Source organism: Beta vulgaris, chromosome 1 (assembly GCF_026745355.1).
Source record: "Beta vulgaris subsp. vulgaris cultivar EL10 chromosome 1, EL10.2, whole genome shotgun sequence".
In the NCBI taxonomy this organism is placed as follows: Eukaryota; Viridiplantae; Streptophyta; class Magnoliopsida; order Caryophyllales; family Amaranthaceae; genus Beta; species Beta vulgaris.
In genome coordinates this window covers 24,512,881-24,532,756 of record NC_079202.1, presented here as the reverse complement: position 1 = coordinate 24,532,756, position 19,876 = coordinate 24,512,881, and the positions used below count along the sequence as shown (strand labels likewise).

The 19,876-nt window shown below is 34.5% G+C and overlaps 2 protein-coding genes across 2 annotated transcripts; both read left to right on the top strand.

The window, feature by feature from the left end:
- Positions 1–6,305: 6,305 nt before the first annotated feature.
- On the top strand, positions 6,306–7,065 carry LOC104898988 (cell wall / vacuolar inhibitor of fructosidase 2). Its single transcript, XM_010686128.3, has one exon. The coding sequence runs from the start codon at positions 6,344–6,346 to the stop codon at positions 6,947–6,949; it is 606 nt and encodes a 201-aa protein (XP_010684430.2). The 5' UTR covers positions 6,306–6,343; the 3' UTR covers positions 6,950–7,065.
- A 10,318-nt stretch (positions 7,066–17,383) lies between these two features.
- On the top strand, positions 17,384–18,525 carry LOC104898995 (hypothetical protein). Its single transcript, XM_010686136.4, has one exon. It carries the CDS (start codon positions 17,509–17,511, stop codon positions 18,424–18,426), a length of 918 nt encoding a protein of 305 aa, XP_010684438.2. The 5' UTR covers positions 17,384–17,508; the 3' UTR covers positions 18,427–18,525.
- Positions 18,526–19,876: the final 1,351 nt, after the last annotated feature.

Genomic DNA, 19,876 nt, shown 5'->3' with positions numbered 1-19,876 from the left:
TTATGCTACAATCTTAACAAATATTCCTTTCGTTTCCTAAAGATCCTCCCAATTTCACATTTCTCACATATGCCAGTGCAAATTTTGGATACTAATATCTCTAATTATGTATTTATACAAATTCTAAAAATTAGATATTTATATATTATATATTAAGAATAATCTAACAAGATCCCACATATTTATATTTTTTCTTACATATAAATCACAAGCAGTGGTCAATGTAAAATTTGTGAATAATGAAAAATGTCAATAAGTGAGGATCCTTAGTAACTAGAGGTAGTATTCATTGAAATCTAAAGAATTGCTTAATTTGCATTCTTCTTTGATCTATTATAATTGCAAAAGAAAATATCATAAACACAAGCTAGCTTAATAGTTGTCCACTTTTCTTCTCATTAAGATTTAAAGAGTTTCCTAGTTTTTAGACCTTGCAAATAGCATGAAAAATCTTCAATTTAATCAATATATTTATATTTCAACTTAATTTGTGGCATATTTATATTTAAGGAACTTTAAAAGTTGATAAAAAAATAAGTAACTATATATATAAAAATCCGGTGATATTTGATTATCTGTTTCACCCAAAATTTTAAAACGGATGAAAACTCACAGTAACTATATATATAAAAATCCGGTGATATATGGAGCTAGTGACATATTGGATGAGATTCGGATGGTGCTACGTCGCATTCGTCACCCATTCATCCCACTCATTTAATAATATTTTATGTCCTTTCATTACTAAATATTCATAAAAATCATGAGAGAGACAAAAAATTAATTCTAATACAATTTATAAATTATTCTTAAAATAATTGTTGTTGTTTTTTATGATGATCATAGTATGATTAAAATACTTAATGGTGAAAATAATTAACTATTACAGAAAATAAATGTAAATAGTTCGTCAAAAGAAAACTTAATAATGTGTAATAATATTTTTCCGAAATAAAAAAAATTATAATTTTGACTAATTTAGTAAATTTATATTTTTAATTGAATATACTTAGGCAAAAAATGAGGAAAATTTAGGTTTTAGATCTATGCATGTTGCACTATGGTTTCTTAAATTCAAGATTTTAGGTTATTTCTCCTAAAATATGGTAAAATTATTTAACCGTAAACCTATAAAAGTGTAGATTCAAAAAACAAATATAAGATAATTAAATATGTATACATTTTAAAAGAAAATTTTCGTTTGGTTTTTTTTTGTAAAGAATGTACCCCTGTGTACATATTTTCTAAACACATGAGTGATCATCTATATAAAATCCATGGTTAAATGATCATTTACCTGTTTTTAAAAAAATGACTTACACAATTGTCTAATTATATTCTCTTTGCATGTTCATCATCGGTGTCTTGGGTTATTCTCATATGATTCTCATTTATTTGTTAATAAGCTTTTGATCACACCGATAGTGTTGATAACTATAAAACTTGTACACTAACCTATATAATTATAATGAGGGATATCACTTTGAAAAGGTAGCTTTTACTTAGAAACACCCTAATTACGAAACTCATCCTTTTGAATTTTGACCAAGCTATTAAAAATGCAAAAAAAATTAAAATTAGCAAAGTGTAAAGTGGAGTCACTTATTAACTGTAGTGAAAAAGGACCAATTGATAGCCACAGGTACTCACACGTATAGTATCATTGTTTATTTTTCAAAAAAGGAATCAAATCACAACCTAAACCCATTATAAGTATGATGATGCACAAATAAAGTAATTGTAAATAGAATAGTTGCATTCATCTGCCTCATATATGTCGTTACGATTTTTATCACATGTAACTTTGTTTTGCCTAGTTAATTCAGTACTTTTTTTTTACCATAATTTCAGGAGCCTTTTATCTATTTTTTGAGGTACCTCAAACCTCAATGCATTGAAGTATAATCTCCATTGAGGTAAAAACTTTTCATCATCTCCCAAAAAAAAATCTCTAATGTATAACTCTCTTTTGATGGTGAAATCTTTAACATATCTTCAAATATTAACCACAACATTTCCATGATACCCAAAAAAAACCAGCTACTTTTCGATTTTGAATATCTTGAAAGAAATACAAAGAAAATTGAGTTCTTGACTATTAAGTTCATTCAAAGAGATCAAAAAGTAAGCTTTGATAATATGTTTCCTATTCATCTTAGGTTTCTAATTAAAAAATGTTATAAACATATATATTAAGAACGTCATTTATACCCTTAACTTGTATATATATACTCTTGTGTCTATTTCACAAGATAACTACCATTTTTATTCTCTATAGTTTCTTTCCCCTTGTTCCCTTCTTTCTCTATTTTCATAACATCAACCTCACTACTAATTGATTGAAAAAACAAATAGGCTAATTTTGTTGTATTAAGATACGAAAAGGAAATTCAATTATTGATTTAAGTTTTATTTGTTGGTTTTATTTTCTATTTCAATCATATAAGTTTTATTGCCAAGATATCACTGATTTCACCTGATTGAGCATTGGTCACTAACCAATTACGTTGTAGGGGAGATCGACGTTAACAATTAGGAAATCAACCAGGACACTTTCTACCCTTTCCTTTCTCCCCCATTTGGACCGACAACTTTGCTAACCCTAGCGGTTGCACTGACTGCCCCCCCAAATCCAACAAGCGGTTAGCTGATGGGTTTTAGGTAGTTGGCTTGTTATTTCATCTATTAACGACAATTCACGGTCATGATGTCGGTGGAGCTTCCACTATCAATAACCTCAAATTGGCAATCTTGAGCTCGACGACTAATCGGTCATCGTAAGGAGTTTGGATAGGTCGATGGCTATCCTTGAAAGTCATTGTAGAGGATGTCGTTGTTGTCGTCATGTCCACTAACCCATATTTTAGGGTGTAGAGGTATTTCTTTCGAGAGCGCCCGGTTAGGCTATCCGAAGCATAGTCTCCAGCGATGACGTTGTCAAATCCTTGTCTCCTCTTTCCTACGAGGTTCTTTCTTTTTCTCTGTCGAATTCTTCAAATACCGATTTAATTTCCCTTCATTAGCTAATTTGTAAATGGCTCTTTTGAGCTCTTGGCAATCGCGGGTGGTGTGACCGCAGTCGTGATGGTATTCACACTAGAGCTTCTTGTCTCTCCGACTATAAGATGTCTTGATTGGAGCGGGTTTAGGGATGATGGCTTTGTTCTTGATATCGTGGTAAATTTCTCTTATGTTGATGTCATACCTGTTGGAACATTTATAGTGTAATGGGTTTTCATGCTCATATGATCATATACTAGAAGATGAGGAGGTCTCGTATGTTAAAGGTTAGATTACGTAAAAACGCAAAGGCATATTGGAAAACCAAGCAAAGACCAAAGGTTGGTCGCGGTTCGTGACACCTGTCGCGGGTCATGACCTGGGGGCCGTCGCGAGTCGCGACCAGTGCTTTGTCGCGACTCGCGATCTGTATCGCGAGTCGCGACGGGTCTTCTATTTTGGGGACGTGAAAAGGTGCGTTGACGATTTCCAACCGTTGTATTGTGTACGTTATCTATTTAATGACTATTAGGGTTCTTAATCAGTGGATTAACGATCCTTAGTGATTAAAGGGGGGGTTTATGAAAGTAACTACTCTAATCTATGAAGGGTATATGTCTATATAACCTTTGTGATTCTTATGAGGAGAGAGAGAAAAATCAGTTTTTCATACTCTAAACTACTTGCCTTGCTTGAGAGAACTTTGCTAATTTCTATTGAGTGTTCTTCACAAACTCTAAACACAAAATTCTTGTTTATTCACTTAGAAGATCATCTAGTGAATTGTTCTCTCCATTGTATCTCATTAGTTATTTCGTGTTAACCCGGTGATCTTAGAGGGGCGAAATTAAACTAATAGGAAAGTGTAGTTTCCATGCCTTGGAGTGGTATATTTGGTTCTCTTGTTGATCACACCTAACAATACCAGGGGTCATACCCATTGCCATCCGTTCATGACCTCTTATCTCGTTCCCTTTGAGGGACATCCCTTGATGTGTCTACTCAAGTAGGATGGTCATTATTCCTCTTGCTTGGCTCTTCCTGAGTTTTACAGATTTATGAAGCTTGTATGAACTTTTGAGTGAGACCCGTAGCCTCGAAGAAGGTAGGCGTCTCACTCTCAACCAGCTTTAGTTTGAATCTGCTCGAGGGATAAAGTCTTGATATCAAAGCGCGTGGTGAAAGCCACATTGTCTTCAAGGTCCAAAACCTTCAAGGATCCTTCATTGATCCTTTCTTTTAGGTTGACTTCTAAATATTGCCTCGTAGTTATTTCTCTGTTTACTTTGCATGCTTTCTTTCAGGTTAAAATTGAAGAAGGTATGCATATTTCAGTCGAAAGTACTATGGAGAAAAGGTGAGGGATCTGAAGTTGAAAAGGCAACAATTCAAGAAATGTGGTAACTCTAGTCATTTACTGCTGCAAATTAATCATACAATTATGGAGAAATTTTTCTCTAAGCAATATTTGTGTATATTGTATTATGAGCATACTTTCTGTAAGAACTTTATATATATATACACACGTTTGTGGGTTAATTTGACATAAATAGGCAAAACAACAACAAAATTCACTTTTTGGGGTCACAATGGATGCATATTTTGCTAAAAACTGTAGCCCTTAATGAATAAATGTTTGCAATTTTTAGCGAAAATCGCTATTCTTAATGGATAAAGGGATGTGGTTTTGGTGAAAACCGTAACCCTTCATAATTGTTTTGGGTTGCTATTAAAAATTGTAGCCCTTGGGCCAGTTTTGACTACAACCCTTGGCCTTTTTTTCCTCTAGTGAATTAATCTGGTACCCCCTAAGTTTGCATGTAATGTACTCCCTCCGTTTCCTAAAGATCTTCCTTGTTACTGTTCCTACAGACACCAAGGAGGATCCACTTGTGTGGGGTGTAGGGTGGGTAAAGTAGGAGAGAGAAAGGGGTTAAGATAAATAAACAAATAAAAAGGGGTTAAAGTAGGAGAGAGAAAGGGAGTAAAATTGAATTAATAATGTAATGGTGGACCATATGATAGGGACATGAGAGGGTAAAAAGGGAAAAAATTCCAAATAAGGAATAAAGTAAAAGAGGGAAGATCTTTTGGAAACGCACTTAAACGGAAAGAGGGAAGATCTTTAGGAAACGGAGGGAGTACCAAACAACCTTAATGTAAGGGAAGATCTTCAGTGGTCAAAGTAGTTTTAATGTGAGCTATTTATCTTTTAGGAAATTTTGTCTTTTTTTAAAAGACTTTGTTGGGTTGATGTAAAATATTAGGGGAATGAATATAGAGTTCAACTGGTTTTGAGTTATTTAGGTTAACATAATCAACACCAGAAAGTTATTGAGGGTGTCTGATATATTATAAGTAAACTTAGGGGGTACTTGATGGACTTTTAGAACTGTTGGGGTACCTCAATAATTTCATAAACCTGAGAAGTCTTGGTGAAAAATCCGTTACATATATTAATAGTCAAAGATGTGTATTATATTGGCAAATATGCAAGTCAAACTCGATAAATATTGAACGAGAATATTTTAGGTAACAAAGTCATATTTTAGGTCCTTAACTCTAAAGTTCTTGCAAAAATTACGGTTCTAATAATTACTTTAAATCGAGAATATAATACTTCTTCCGTCTCATAATATAGGTCATGATTTTGTTTTTATATAAATATTAAGGTAAAGTGAAATCTTGTTTTATAAAAAAAAATCATTTTTATTGGGAAACACTTATATTGTTTTTTATAATTGTAACAACAAATAAAAACTGAACATTAATGTTGCATGGTTTAATGTGTAAAGGAGTTGTGTTGAGATACATTCTGTCAAGTTGAATGGGTAAAGAGTTTCATTTTGTCATTAATAGTTATATATTGAAAGTTGAAATTATGAGGACAATTTGGGAATTACATTATTATCATGAGAGTATTTTGTACATAATTATTGATTGAAAATAGAAATAAGATTTATATTTTAACATACCTTATAAAAAAAATAGGAGTTATATTATGGGATGAATGGATTAACAAATCATGTTATCTTATTTAATTAAGCCAGAAGATTATGTAAACTTTTCATTTATTTATGTGTGAATCTCCTACATACTTTTGTCAACCCGACACCCACTATTTTATACGGGTGGTCTGGTGGGGGAAAAGTCCATAAATTCAAATTATTGTAGAATCTATCACTTCTTCATATTGACCCGTGAACATATATTTTTGTCATCTGGGGTACCACCAATATTAGCCTTACTTTCCATAAAGTGAAAGCAAACAAAGTACCTCAACTACACCACATTATATTAATGTAACATCATTTGCAAGTGCCAAAAACACCCATATATCTGCATGATTTTCCTTCCACTACACAAAAACAAAACATCTCTTATGGAGAAATTCTCAAGGCTTTTATCTCTATTTCTTGTTCTCTTTATCTATGATATCATTTACACAAGCAAAATAGTGCAAGCAGATGATGATTTTATTCAAAAAACTTGCAAAAACACTCAATACTTTGATCTATGCATCTCTTCCCTAAAATCGAATCCTTCGAGCTCGCAGTCGGATCTCAAAGGATTGGCAACTATTATGGTAAATGTGGGAATTGCTAATGCATCAGACATTTATGCTTATTTGTCATCCCAACAACTAAGCAGCAGCAGAAGTGGTACAAATATGAAGATGGTATATCAGTTGTGTGCTTCCAAGTATTCATATGCTAATGATTCTCTTAAGTATTCACTCCAAGATTTGTCATTGGAAGATTATGATTATGCTTCTATTCATGTAATGGCGGCTGCCGATTACCCAAATGCTTGTCGCAATGCGTTTAAACGTTATCGTGGTCTGAGTTATCCTAGAGAGCTTAAAGTTAGAGAGGATGGATTCAAGCATATTTGCGCTGTAGTTTTGGGTATCGTTGATCAACTTTATTCTATTAATAATCGTTCCTAGTTTGTAATTTATCCCCTCTTGTTTTAATTTTTATATTACGTTTGATGGCAAAGCAGCTATGCTGGTTTTTGTTCTTGTTCATTGTTAAATATGCTGAGACCAGTTTCATTGGGTCATCTTGCGTCAACATGTCTGTTTTGACAGTTCGTGTTTCGTCATTTTCAAGTTGAGTATATATTTTTTGGGTACGCGTCCAGTCAAGTTTGGTTCAAGCTTATCTGGTTGAGTGGTATAGATTTGGGAGTTTGGGACATGTGAATGTCGAGTTCACGAAAAGTTCAAATCAGATCATTAATTGGGTTAGATCAAATTCTGTACAGATCAGCTCTTGGTCGACTAAATATGTGTTGAGACCCATGGCCCAATATGGTCTCAATTACATGGCCCAATATGGTCTCAATTTACATTCTTTAGCCCAATCAGTCTACTACTAATTAAGTTAGCTTTGTCTCCAAGTGTTAGTACTGCTGATGTAATACTATAGTACTGATATTAATGCTTTTGTCTGTAGCTAATTCTGATGTCTCATGCTCATTGGTGTGCTGTAATACAGCCGTTATTTTGTCTGATCCAAGAAGGATTCCAGGACACCTGTCATCCTAGAAATGGATATGTCTGTATTATGTAATCAGAGCATCAGTAGTATATTTATGTAACTAAGGAAGAATGTAAGAATCATTCAGAAAAATGGAATGAAAGAAAAAGTGATAGAGTTTATCACTATCAAGAATGAATAGCTTTTGTCATTGTTTTCATGGTATCAGAGCTACGGCTACTCAAAACACAATCATTCACTGATTCTCTTTCATTTCACTAAAAAAATCACAACTTTATTAAACCAGCTTTTGTCAAAATAGCTAAAAAAAGAAAGATGACTACTATTGAAACAACCAGTCTTCTTTATCTCCATCCTTCAGATGGAAATAATTTTATGACTGTGGAAAAACTTCAAGGATCATCAAATTATAGATCCTGGAAGCGTTCCATGGAAATAGCTCTGGCATCAAAGAGAAAGCTAGGCTTTGTTACAGGACAGGTTAAAAGAGAGAATGGCACAGGAGTGAAGGCTGAAGCATGGATACTTGTAACAGCATGATAATCTCACGGATCCTTGGTTCTGTGTCTGAACCTATAAAGAAATCCATTATGTTTGTGAGCAATGCTTGTCAAATATGGAGGCAGTTGGAGCAAAGGTTTGCTCTCACTAATGGAACTAGAAAATACAAGCTAAACAAGGACTTGTATGAAACAAAACAAGATGGAAAGTAAGTGAGTGAATATTACACTTCCATGAGAAGTGTGTGGGAAGAACTGGAATCTCTCACCACTCTACCTGCTATTACCACAGTCACAACAGAAGTGACTGAGTTCATAGAAGCTATACAACAACAACAAGAAGAAACAAAGCTGTTTCAATTCTTAAATGGCCTAGATGAGATCTAAGGACCACAGAGGAGTCAAATGCTAATGATGAGCCCTCTTCCAACAGTGGAAATAGCATGTAGCTATATAGAACAAGAAGAAGCTCAGAGGGAGGTTCTAGGTCAAGTAAAGGAAGAACTAGAATCTATAGCTATGTACAGCAAGGGAACTGGGGGAGTGATGAACCAAAAGAGCATTCAATGTAGTGTGTGTGCAAAACCAGGACACATTGCTGAAAAATGCTGGTTTGTAATTGGTTTTCCAGAAAAGGAAAGAACCAAGGACAGAACCAGACTCAATCTCAATACAAAGGAAAAGGTAAGATGAACTACAATCAACAAAAATGGAGCAAGGGAAGGAATACAGAGCAGAAAGTAGCTGCTAATGTTCATTTTAATCACAATGAGGGAGCATCAAGTGGTCAGGGAAGCACTATAACTGCCCAGCAACTTGAAAAACTTCTCAAGTTGTTGCCTACACCATCTAAAGTAGGAGATACAGATGATGAGATGGATATAAGCTATGCAGGTATGGTGTCTTGTTACTTTGCTGATGTGGGAAGAATGATGCATGGATCATAGATACAGGAGCCTCAGATCATATGACTGGGACTCCTGATATACTTACTGATCTCACAGAATGTAAGAAAAACGCTTTAATTAACTTACCAACTGGTGAGACTTCTAAAATCTCACACACTGGACATATAGTGTTGAAAAACAATGTTAAACTTAACAATGTGATGTACATCCAACGTTTAAACATAATTTACTATCTGTCCAAAAGATGTGTGAAGATGGAAATTATAAGGTGATGTTCTATAAAACATTTTGTATGGTAGTTGATGAAGTCACAGGAGAAGTAAAAGGAGTAGGAAAGGGTGAAAATGGCTTGTATTACATGTTAGATGAACCAGTGAGTAAAACTTTGAGAAGAATCAGGGAAACAATGCACTAGTAGTACATACAGAAAAAGATTAGTGGTTGTAATAAGAATGCTATGACTGCAAGTAGTTGTAGAGAAGTTCCTAGTGTTATTAGGAATGTTGCTAAGCTTAGCAAGGAGACATTATGGCATCATAGAATGGGTCACACACCCATGAAGAAGTTGATGATGATAGAAGAGATTGGTGTGAAGGGAAATGGAGCAGATGTGTGTTAGCTTGTCCTTAGCTAAGTTCACAAAGCTGCCCTTCCACAAGAGTGACTCAAGAGCAACAGAGAAGTTTGCACTTGTTCACATTGACACCTTGGGGCCATACAAGGTCAATTACAGAGGGAAATTCAGGTATTTTCTTACCCTAGTTGATGATTACTCAAGAGTTACTTGGGTTCATCTTCTAAAACTTAAGTCTGATGCATTTGATGCTATCAGGAGTTTTGCTGTTATGATTCAAACTCAATTTGGGAAAGGAATCAAAATACTAAGATCAGATAATGCTCTTGAACTTGATGATGCAAAATGTAAGAAGTTTTTTGGAGAAATGGGGATTGTTCATCAAACATCCTGCCCTGACAGGCCCCAGCAAAATGGGAGAGCTGAAAGAAAACATAGAAACATACTTGAGATGGCAAGATCACTGAGGTTTCATGCTGGATTACCTCTCCAATTCTGGGGAAATTGTGTTCTTACAACTACCTTTATTATCAACAGGGTTCGTAGTGATATTCTGAAGGGTAAAACTCCCTATGAAGTTCTTCATGGAAAGAAGCCAGACTACAGACAAATTAGATCATTTGGGTGTCTGGCATTTGCATACAATCCAGAAAGAAGAAGAGACAAGTTTCAAGCAAGAGGAGTACCATGTATCTTTCTAGGATACTCTCACACGTAGAAGGGGTGTAGACTCCATCATTTGCTAACAGGAGCATCATTTGTATCTAGGGATGTCAGATTCTATGAATATGTATACCCTTATCACATTTTCCACTCAAGTACTCCTAACTCAACTACAGAACAATATTCTGAAGAACAGAACAATGTTGCTGGTGTGTATGATGATGAAGAAAGTGAAGAAGAAACTAAAGAAGAAGCAAGAGAAGAAACTTAAGAAATTGAAGATGCAATTACTGCTCCAGATCTGCCTATTAGAAAGTCTAGCAGGACTTCTAAGACACCTGTATGGCATCAAGATTATCACATCAGTGCTAATCATGTTCAAATAGTTGGAACAACTCAAGTCACATCTCAGTTCACTTGTACGATGGGCACTGTAAGTACCACTCAGGATCCAAGACATTTCAAGGAAGTTGTTAAACATTCTCACTGGCTAGTTGCTATGAATGAAGAGCTAGAAGCTCTTGAGAGTAATCACACATGGGAGATCACTGACCTTCCACCTGGAAAAGTTGCCATTGGTTGCAAGTGGTTATACACTACTAAGTATGATCCTCAAAGGAACACTACTAGACATAAGTCGGCAAACAGTTGAAGACATGCCATCATTTGACTTGCGTATACCCGAATCGAAGCAACAAAAACAACCCAAAAAACCAAAACAACAAGAAGATCAAAGCAAACTTGTTCCTCCCAAAGTCTATACCAGACGAACAAAGAGACGCCAAGAAGCACAAAAACAAGAAGCAGCCGCTGAAGTACCGCCAAAAGGATTTCCCACAAGAAGAATGTTTCCTATAAAGCTATATTACGCATTCTGATCATATGGTTTTTTGCACAAATGTTGATGCAACATTTTCCAATCTATTAGGTTATATTTTGATATGTCAACAACTTTGATAGGGTATATTAGGTTATATTTTGAAATGTAAATATGAAAACTAAGGGCATAGTAGGCGGTAGGTAAAGTTCTATTGTGTGACCACTATAAGCCTTTTAGTCACCAGATTATGCTAATTAGTAACCATGTATGGAGAAGTGTTTCGAAACGTTTTGTTTGTTTGGCTCACCAGTTTATATTACATACTAACATTTCAAGTTTATCTCATTAGTATTCTATTGTGGGTATTAAATAATTAAAAGAAAACATATATTGTTAATTGTGACCACTCTAATCCTATTAGTCACCAGTTTATCTTAATTGCTGACCTAGTATGCATAAGTAATTTTAAATATTTGGAAAACAAAATGTTTGAAGAAAAAAACAATAGAAATCAATATTGTATTGTGGGTATTCTTATTAGGATAATAGTCATAAGCATAAAACCAATATTCTTATTTATCACCACTACAAGCCTATTAGTCAGTAGTTTATCTTAACTAGTGACCTAGTATGCATATATAAGTAATTTTAATATAAGCCATGTAAACCAAATTGTCACTATTCAATATTCTTTATTGTGACCACTATAAGTCATATAGTCATCAGTTTATATTATTTAGTTACCAACTATGGAACTCTTTGATAATCTTAATTGACCGAGGATTATAGGTCAAAACAATAATATTATTCAATTGTAATGAAGAAAAAATTCGAATTAGTGACCTCTTAAATGAGTCGTAACAAAAACATATTTTTAACTAACCATTATAATCCTATTGGTCACTACTTTAAGTCTGTTAGTGACCACTTAAAGCTTATTAGTCGCCCTTTAATTTTAACTCACGGTAAGCAAGTCAAAATAATCTTGCAGGTGGAGTGCAAGAGCCAAAATCCTTTGCATCATTGGAAACAGATTTCCCACGACCTCTGCCCCTTTTGCTCTTCTCAATTCCACATTTCAGCCTCACACTTCTTCCTTTCGTTTTAACCCAAAGAGGATCAAGAACAATAATGGTAGAGGAATTTGGTGTAGTTGATTCTCCAACACCTAATTCTGAATCACCTAAGTTAATATTAGCAAAAATAGCTAGCACATCAGCAAGATCACACATATAACCCTTCTCCATTATCTTCCTTACCTCTTCATTATCATGACTTCTTATGATGAGATTGTTATACACCCTACACATTTGAAATCGCCAAGTAATGTAATCTTTCTTTAGTGATGACATGTTCACCCGCTGACACAATCAAAAGTGACTTGGTGTGTCCGTTGTGGATGCTTCTCAGGCCACACTTTATAAACTAATATCGTGTCATCCATAGTCAACTACTGACAAATACTACCCAAAGAATACCGAAATTCTTGCTCAAAATCCCTAAACATTGTAGCTGTGTAAATTTGACTAGCATGTCTCAACATATCCGCCATCGGAAAATTAGACTCAGGGACAGATTTAGAATCGATAAATTCATCATTGGTTTTAGTTTGTCTCTATCGTAAAATAGTGCTTTGGAACATACCAACAAAATCATACAAGCTTGTTGTCTTGGAAGCTTGAAAGGTTATAACATTATTAGTACTTTCACTACACTGGGAAGACAAATTCGAGTTGAGAAGAAGTCCTTACTCAATGTTGTAGGCCACTTATCCTTCAACTCATACAAACGAGCAAACCACTTTTCTGCTACTAAACCATACTTCTGCATCATATAATCCCAACTTGCCTCAAACTCAACGCTATCATAACAACCACGAAGACATTTCTTAAAAATATCGGAAAATATGTCATCGCTCTTCAAAGTCCCAAAGTGACTAACTGCTTTCTGATAAAGATGCCACTAGCATATGATAAGAGGTTTTTAGTGTGTCGTTAAGGCACTAAGAACCGCTTTCCAAATAATATTTATAGTCCTAACAAGCAATTACTAAGGGAATAGTAAGGGCAAGCCAAGGGTCGATCCACAGGGAAAATGGGATTGATTAAAGTCTATCTAGTCTAGACTTCCTAATTGAAAGGTATTTGGGGGTTTGAAAGAAGTTTGGTAACAATTAAGACTATCTAACAACTAGAACAAGCAAATATTACGAGTTTGAATATCAAATAAAAGACACTAGAGTTAAGGTTACTAGTATGAATAAAAACGGATGATGATTGTTAATGCGATTGTGAAACAACAAAGACGATTATGCAAGGTTTAGTTCTCCTCTAAAATACTCGAGTCCTCTCTCGAATGGTCCTCAAGAGTAATCACTTAATCTATCAACTAAATCCTCTCTCGAATGGTCTTTAGTTAATTGATTAAGAGATTCAATAAGTTTGGAAAACCCCTAATGAAGGATCCTCTTAATTTCCATCCAATATCTTGGTATAGAAATTAAGTTGATTCTTGGGGATGATAAAAGAGTTCAAAATCGATTTAAGAACATTTGAAATCAAAATACCAAAGTATAAATGTGATCAATATCTATCCTAAGGTCTCAAAACACAAAATCAATGCATAAGCTTCTCCATACATCACAATCACATCAACATCATATTTAAAACCCTAATTCATACTTTCACCCTAACCCTAGATTATGAAACTACTCACTAATCATGGAGTTAAAGCAATTAAACAATGAATCTATGACTAATCTAAGACTAAACATGATTAAATAATGATTAAACTAATGTAAAACACAATTATGGGACTAAGAGAATAAAGATCTAGAATAACCAAAAAGTAAGAACAAAAACGGAAAGAATGAAATAAAAACTAAAACTTTGAATTGAATTGAATGAAAAGTACCTTGAATGTCAATCGAATCACAAACTATAATCGCTAATCTCAATTATCAATGGAAACTAAAGTGTTTTCTCTCTAATACAAAACCCTAAAATATTGTGTAAAAACTAGAATGAAAGCGTAAGTCAAAATAAAACTCCTCTATCGTTTAATGAAGGCTCAGATTTTTCTTTTCCGGAAACGAAGGTTGCGGGCGCACCACAAGGAGGTGCGGGCGCACCTCACCCTTCTGCCTCAAAACCAAAATCAGTCGTCGGACGGTGCGGGCGCACCAAAATAAGGTGTGGGCGCACCAAAACAGGTGCGGGCGCACCAAAACCAGGTGCGGGCGCACCTTTCTTTCTGATCTAGTCGGACAGTTCAACTTGAAACGAGCATAACTTCTTCGTTTTATATCCAAATCAAGCTTATGACCAGTCATTGGAAAGATATCGAAACAAGCTTTCACCTCCAACTGGAATTACCTTCATCCGATTTTTGGTTTGAAAGTTATGTCCATTTGAAGTTCTCTGCTCAAGATTATATTGTGCAATGTGCTCCTTTGTGCGAGCGGACATGGGGAATGGTGCAAGCGCACCATTTCTCAATGTGTGCTTTGTTTTCATTGCTACCTTTTCCAACTTTACAAATCGTAGATATCTTAGTAGTTCCACCTATATCAAAAACATATCAAAACAAGGTGAAAGCAAATGTACTAGAAATTCGGTCAAAAATGACTAAAAATCTAGCAAAAATGTCACTATGATCAAGTATGATCAAGTGAATGAAATAGAAGGGAAAAGTGTGGAGAAAGAGGGAAGAAAGGGGAAAAAGGGAACGAAAACAAGCCAAAAGGAGGTCATAAAGTGCGTCAGAAACGCACTTATCAGCATAGCCTCAACCTTGTGTTAGGAAACACCTACATACCACAATTCTGTTATAAACACATTTAGGACTTCCGTGCCCAGATAAAATCCATTAAGTAACCATTTTATGTCATTTAGTGAGCAACATAATCCCTAAACATTACATAATAATTAAAAGTCATAAATGTCAGTTTTCTATTAAGTACTCAGTATACCTTTATAAGGTACCACTTTAGTTCATTCTGTGACCACTTTTACCTGTAAGATAAAAAGACTCAAAATTTTGAACAAAAATACCTGAGACAAAGCATTGCCCATGGCCTGATCCTGGTCTATAAATATTGACACAGGATAAACTCCACCCATATATTTCTTGAAAACCTCAAAGAGCCAAACAACTGAATCAATTGTCTCGTCCGACAAAAAACAACACCCAAATAATACATTCTTCCAATGATTATTTATATCCACAAATGCACCACATATCAAATTATACCTATTCGTATAATAAGTGGTATCAGAAATAGTAACATCTCTATACAATTCATAATCATCCTTCATCATAGAATCACGCCAAAATATATTACACAACCTACCGATGCTATCCAATTTAACCCTATAAAAAAGCCATCCTCATCAGCAGCTCTTTGGCTAAGCTTATCGACGATAGCTTGTGCATCACCTCCTTCGATTGCGTTCATCTTTAGTCTATTCACAAAATTGTAGTGCTCATGAGAAGTGTGACCAAAGGCCTCCGCACCACCATATTAGTGATATTCATATTGATATTGCACTCCAGGACGCATTGATGCTTCTGTCGTAACAGTAATTTCTTTCGTTTTGTTGGCTCTCTCCAAACGGTGGCAATGCTGCCACTCAGTACGTGTAAGCTCATGATTATGCACAAGCACATGACCTATCACTTCATACATCCCATAATCAATTAACTTCACCCTCATCATTGCATTACACCTTGTCTTTGTAACAAAATAACCCTTTGTTGTTTCCACTTCCTCTCATTGGCATCCTCATCAACAACAACATCTGGAATAGAAACAAAATCACTTCGACCATTTTAGATGTATACTTCATAATGTTAAAACTCAATGCTCCAGAATGCAGACAATACGATTCATACAATGCAGACAATACGTCTTTCGCACACCAATAAGACTACCACTAACATTAAGATCAGTTTCTGCCATAAAACACAATAGACACCAAAAACCCTTAATCAGTGACCACTACTTTAGGCCATAAAGTCATTATTATAACAAAATACATAAATGTGATATTCAAAAATAATATAACAACATCAACTGTTAAAAAACACAATAAATACCACAAAAGCTTAACTAGTGATCAGTTTATGTCATAAAGTAACTATCATAACAATTGAATCAAAATATACTAATGCATTATGCACAATTGAATCAACACGTACATATCTAACAAAATGAACTAGAAAATGAACAGAAATATAAGAATTTGTGTTACCAGTGCATTCTTCAACAATTGAATCAACTGCTTGTAGTTGATTATGAATCATTGCATCTAGTGGTTCATTTTCATTATGTGTTGCATCAACTACTTGTAGTTGATTATGAATGACTGAATCTGCTGGTTCATTTTGATTATGTGTTGCATCCACCAATAAAAATTCTTCAAAACCTTCTTACATTTCATAATCCATTCGACAAAAAAAAGTCAGCAATTGAATTCGAACTTGAATTGGAAAATTCATTAACTGCAACTGAATAGAATTTGCACAAACATGATTGCTGAATTTCCAAAATCTAACAAATAATTCAAACGAATTACTGATTTTGGACATCAATAAGTTTGATTGCAATCAATAATTATAAAGCAAACAAAAACAAAGTGTAGACAAAATTGAACAAAATCTTCTCTAAATTGAACATATTACATGCAAATTACAAAGAAAATACCTCAATCAAGCTGAAAATTGTAGCAGCAACTATTTGTGTAGAAATTCGAAATTACATGCAGCAACTATAACTAGAATATTAAGTGAAAAAACCAGAAAATTTAGGAACAATTGATTACTCATTGTTTTCGTCGAGAATTGATTGCGAAGAAGATTCATCCAATTAATGGCCAAAAACTTCCGCCGGTTTCTTTAGATAGATTATAGAATTTGGTTTTCTATTTTTCTGGTTTAGAACCTAATAAATATGCCTGAATTTCATGGCTTAAATATGCTGACGTGGCATATGTTTTTTTCCTTGTTTAATTATGGGTGGGGGATCCACAAATTATTGGGCTTAGGCTGTCTAATTTTAATGTTATAATTAGACAGTCTAGCCTAATAATTTATTTATATTAAGATAGTGATATTGGACTACATACCAAGTAAATTTTGGTGAGGAAAACTGGGGCAAGAAATAATCTGACGCCATGCATCTAGAATGTTAACTCAATTTTCTCAAATATCTATGGCTTGAATTCAACGAAAACGTGGGAGTAAAGTGAAAGGATGATGACACCAATTACGCTTGAAAATCCCAATTCAACATTTACCCACCATTTAGCCTCTTCATTTCTCATGTGATGTAAACGCATCTTAATTTAGTTGGCAATTAAAAAAGTCAAACTTTAATCTAGAAACCAGGTAAATAAAATATGCATTTTAGCTACGAATTTCAGCAGACGGCAACAACAATAATTTCAAATATTTATCTCCATATCCCTTACCTATGCTTATATAAAGCTCTCTATAATCTAACACCTCCTTACCTTACACAATACACGAGAGAAAAGCAATGAAGTTGTTACAAATGCAATCACCTTCTTCAGTAGAGTTTGAATTTAATAGTGGTCAGACAACTCCTTGTGGAAGCTCTCCATCGACTCCTAAGGGCTTTGGTGAATACTATGTCAGCGCTCCAACAACTCCACTTCGAGTCACACAAATATATCGCGAAACCGAGCATTTTTCCCTCCTTAGAGATGAGTCATCTACCTCTCATATACCTTATAATTCCTCATTTGGTGAAGAACTTTACAATGATTGTACAATCTTCCCTCTAAAAAGTCTTCTTTCATCTCCACAATCACCCAAATCACAGCATAAGAAAAGTTTTTGGAGTGTTTTTTCACCGAAACGAAAGAAAGATTCTAATAAGTATGCAACTACTGTCGTAGACAAGAAAGAGAGTACAAGAAAGCAAGGAAGAGAACGAGAGAGAACAAGGTCACTTTCTCCATTCCGAGAATCGCAGTATCCATGGGAGGAAGAAGATGAACAAAAGTGGGCATCAAATACAAAAGAAATCAGCTCAACTGCAAATCCTTCTTCCCCTGCATTATCATTGTCCGCTTCTTCTAAAGGAAGTAAGAAATGGAGGTTGAAAGATTTGTTATTGTTTCGTAGTGCATCAGAAGGACGAGCGTTTGATAATGATCCTTTGAAGAAATATTCATATCATCACCGGAAACATGAAGTTGCCAAAAACTCAACCGGTTCACAATCAACACAAGGCTCCAGTATAATTCCTGTTCGAAGAGAACGAAAATCAGCTCACGAGCTACACTATACAATCAACAAGGCAATTTCAGAAGATTTCAAGAAGAAATCGTTCCTTCCATATAAACAAGGGATATTAGGTCGACTGGCGTTCAATCCCACAGTTCATACACTAGGACATGGCTTCGGATCTCTAGCACATAGTCATGGATGATGTATTACTAGTGTGTTCTTAATTGAGGCGAAGGCCTTGTCATTGTCCTCCTTTCACACAACGATTAGTCAATTATATAATACGGTTTTATTAATTGCACCATTTGCTTTTTCACATAATTTAATTTGCACCCTTTTTTGGACTTTAACTAGTTATTAGGTCCGGGTTAGGTTCGGGTAAGAAAAAAATTTATTTTATTAATATAATACTTTATTATAATAACACTAAATACAACTTAGTCTAGTGGTTAAAACTTTAGTATGTGTACTCGAGGTCTCGGTATCAAACCCTATACTTTGCAATTTCTTAATTTTTTTATTGTACATGGATTACATGAACTAAAACTCCCTAGGGAGAGCACCACGTAGCACAGTTTCTTGTTTTCGCACGCCTTTTAAAATATATCTCTAGTTACGTATAAGTAAAAATTATAAAAAGTTAATATTTGAAATCCTACTATTTAGACGAATTTAACAAGTATCAAGGTTATTGTATTTTTTTTATATAACGGTGGCAAAAAGCTTGTCAAAGTTGATTAATGAATAATTCCCAAATGTCAAAGGAAAAATTGGTTTTATTAATTCCAACTTTCACCCATTTGCTTTTATTAATCCCAACTATCAATTATTATCTAATAATCCCAACTTTTATACGTATTCGCTTTTGTTGGTCCTTACAGGTAAAAAAAACCTAATGTAGCAGGTTTTTATGTATGACGTGTCACTAACGTTGGTTGAATTAATATATTTTTATTTTTCTTTCTTTTTCCTTTTAAAAACCTTGTAACCCCTGCTTCTCCAATTGTTTGACGTTATTTCCACTGCTTCCCAATTCTTCTCTTTTCTCTTGCAAAAGCCCTAATGGCAGGAAGACACCATTATTCTGCCGGGTCTATTGGTTCGTCGTCAACATCTAGGGGAAGTTTGAAGTAATACAATTCAAAAAAATAAGCTTTTGAATGTTTGAAGTTTGATATTATGCAATTAAGTTAACATAAAAAAAACAACCAAATATTTTGTAGTACAATACAAGTTAACTTCCAAAAACTAATTTAACATCCAAAAGGTAAGTTAACATCTGTATCTAGTAGCATACACAAAATGTAGTACTCAGTGATGCATATTATAAATATATAATCCTTAATAACTAAACTACTGAGTTGGCTCAAAAACAGTGTGGCTGATCTTGCCCTCCCTCTACCCCTAGTAGATGTGAATACTGATCCATCTTGTGTAATTCTAACACCAACACCCTTTGGCAACTGTTGTGCAATAACAAAAGCATGTGACAACTACATCGAAACCATAAACTTAAAAAAATATTAAAGTGAGTTAAAGTAAGACTACCTGATTTCTTCCCCTCCCTTTGTTGTTACCTCTCCCTGCATTTCCTCCCTTGCTTGCAATTGTGGTTCCTCCTCTTACAAAAGATGTGCTTCCTCCCCTTGAGC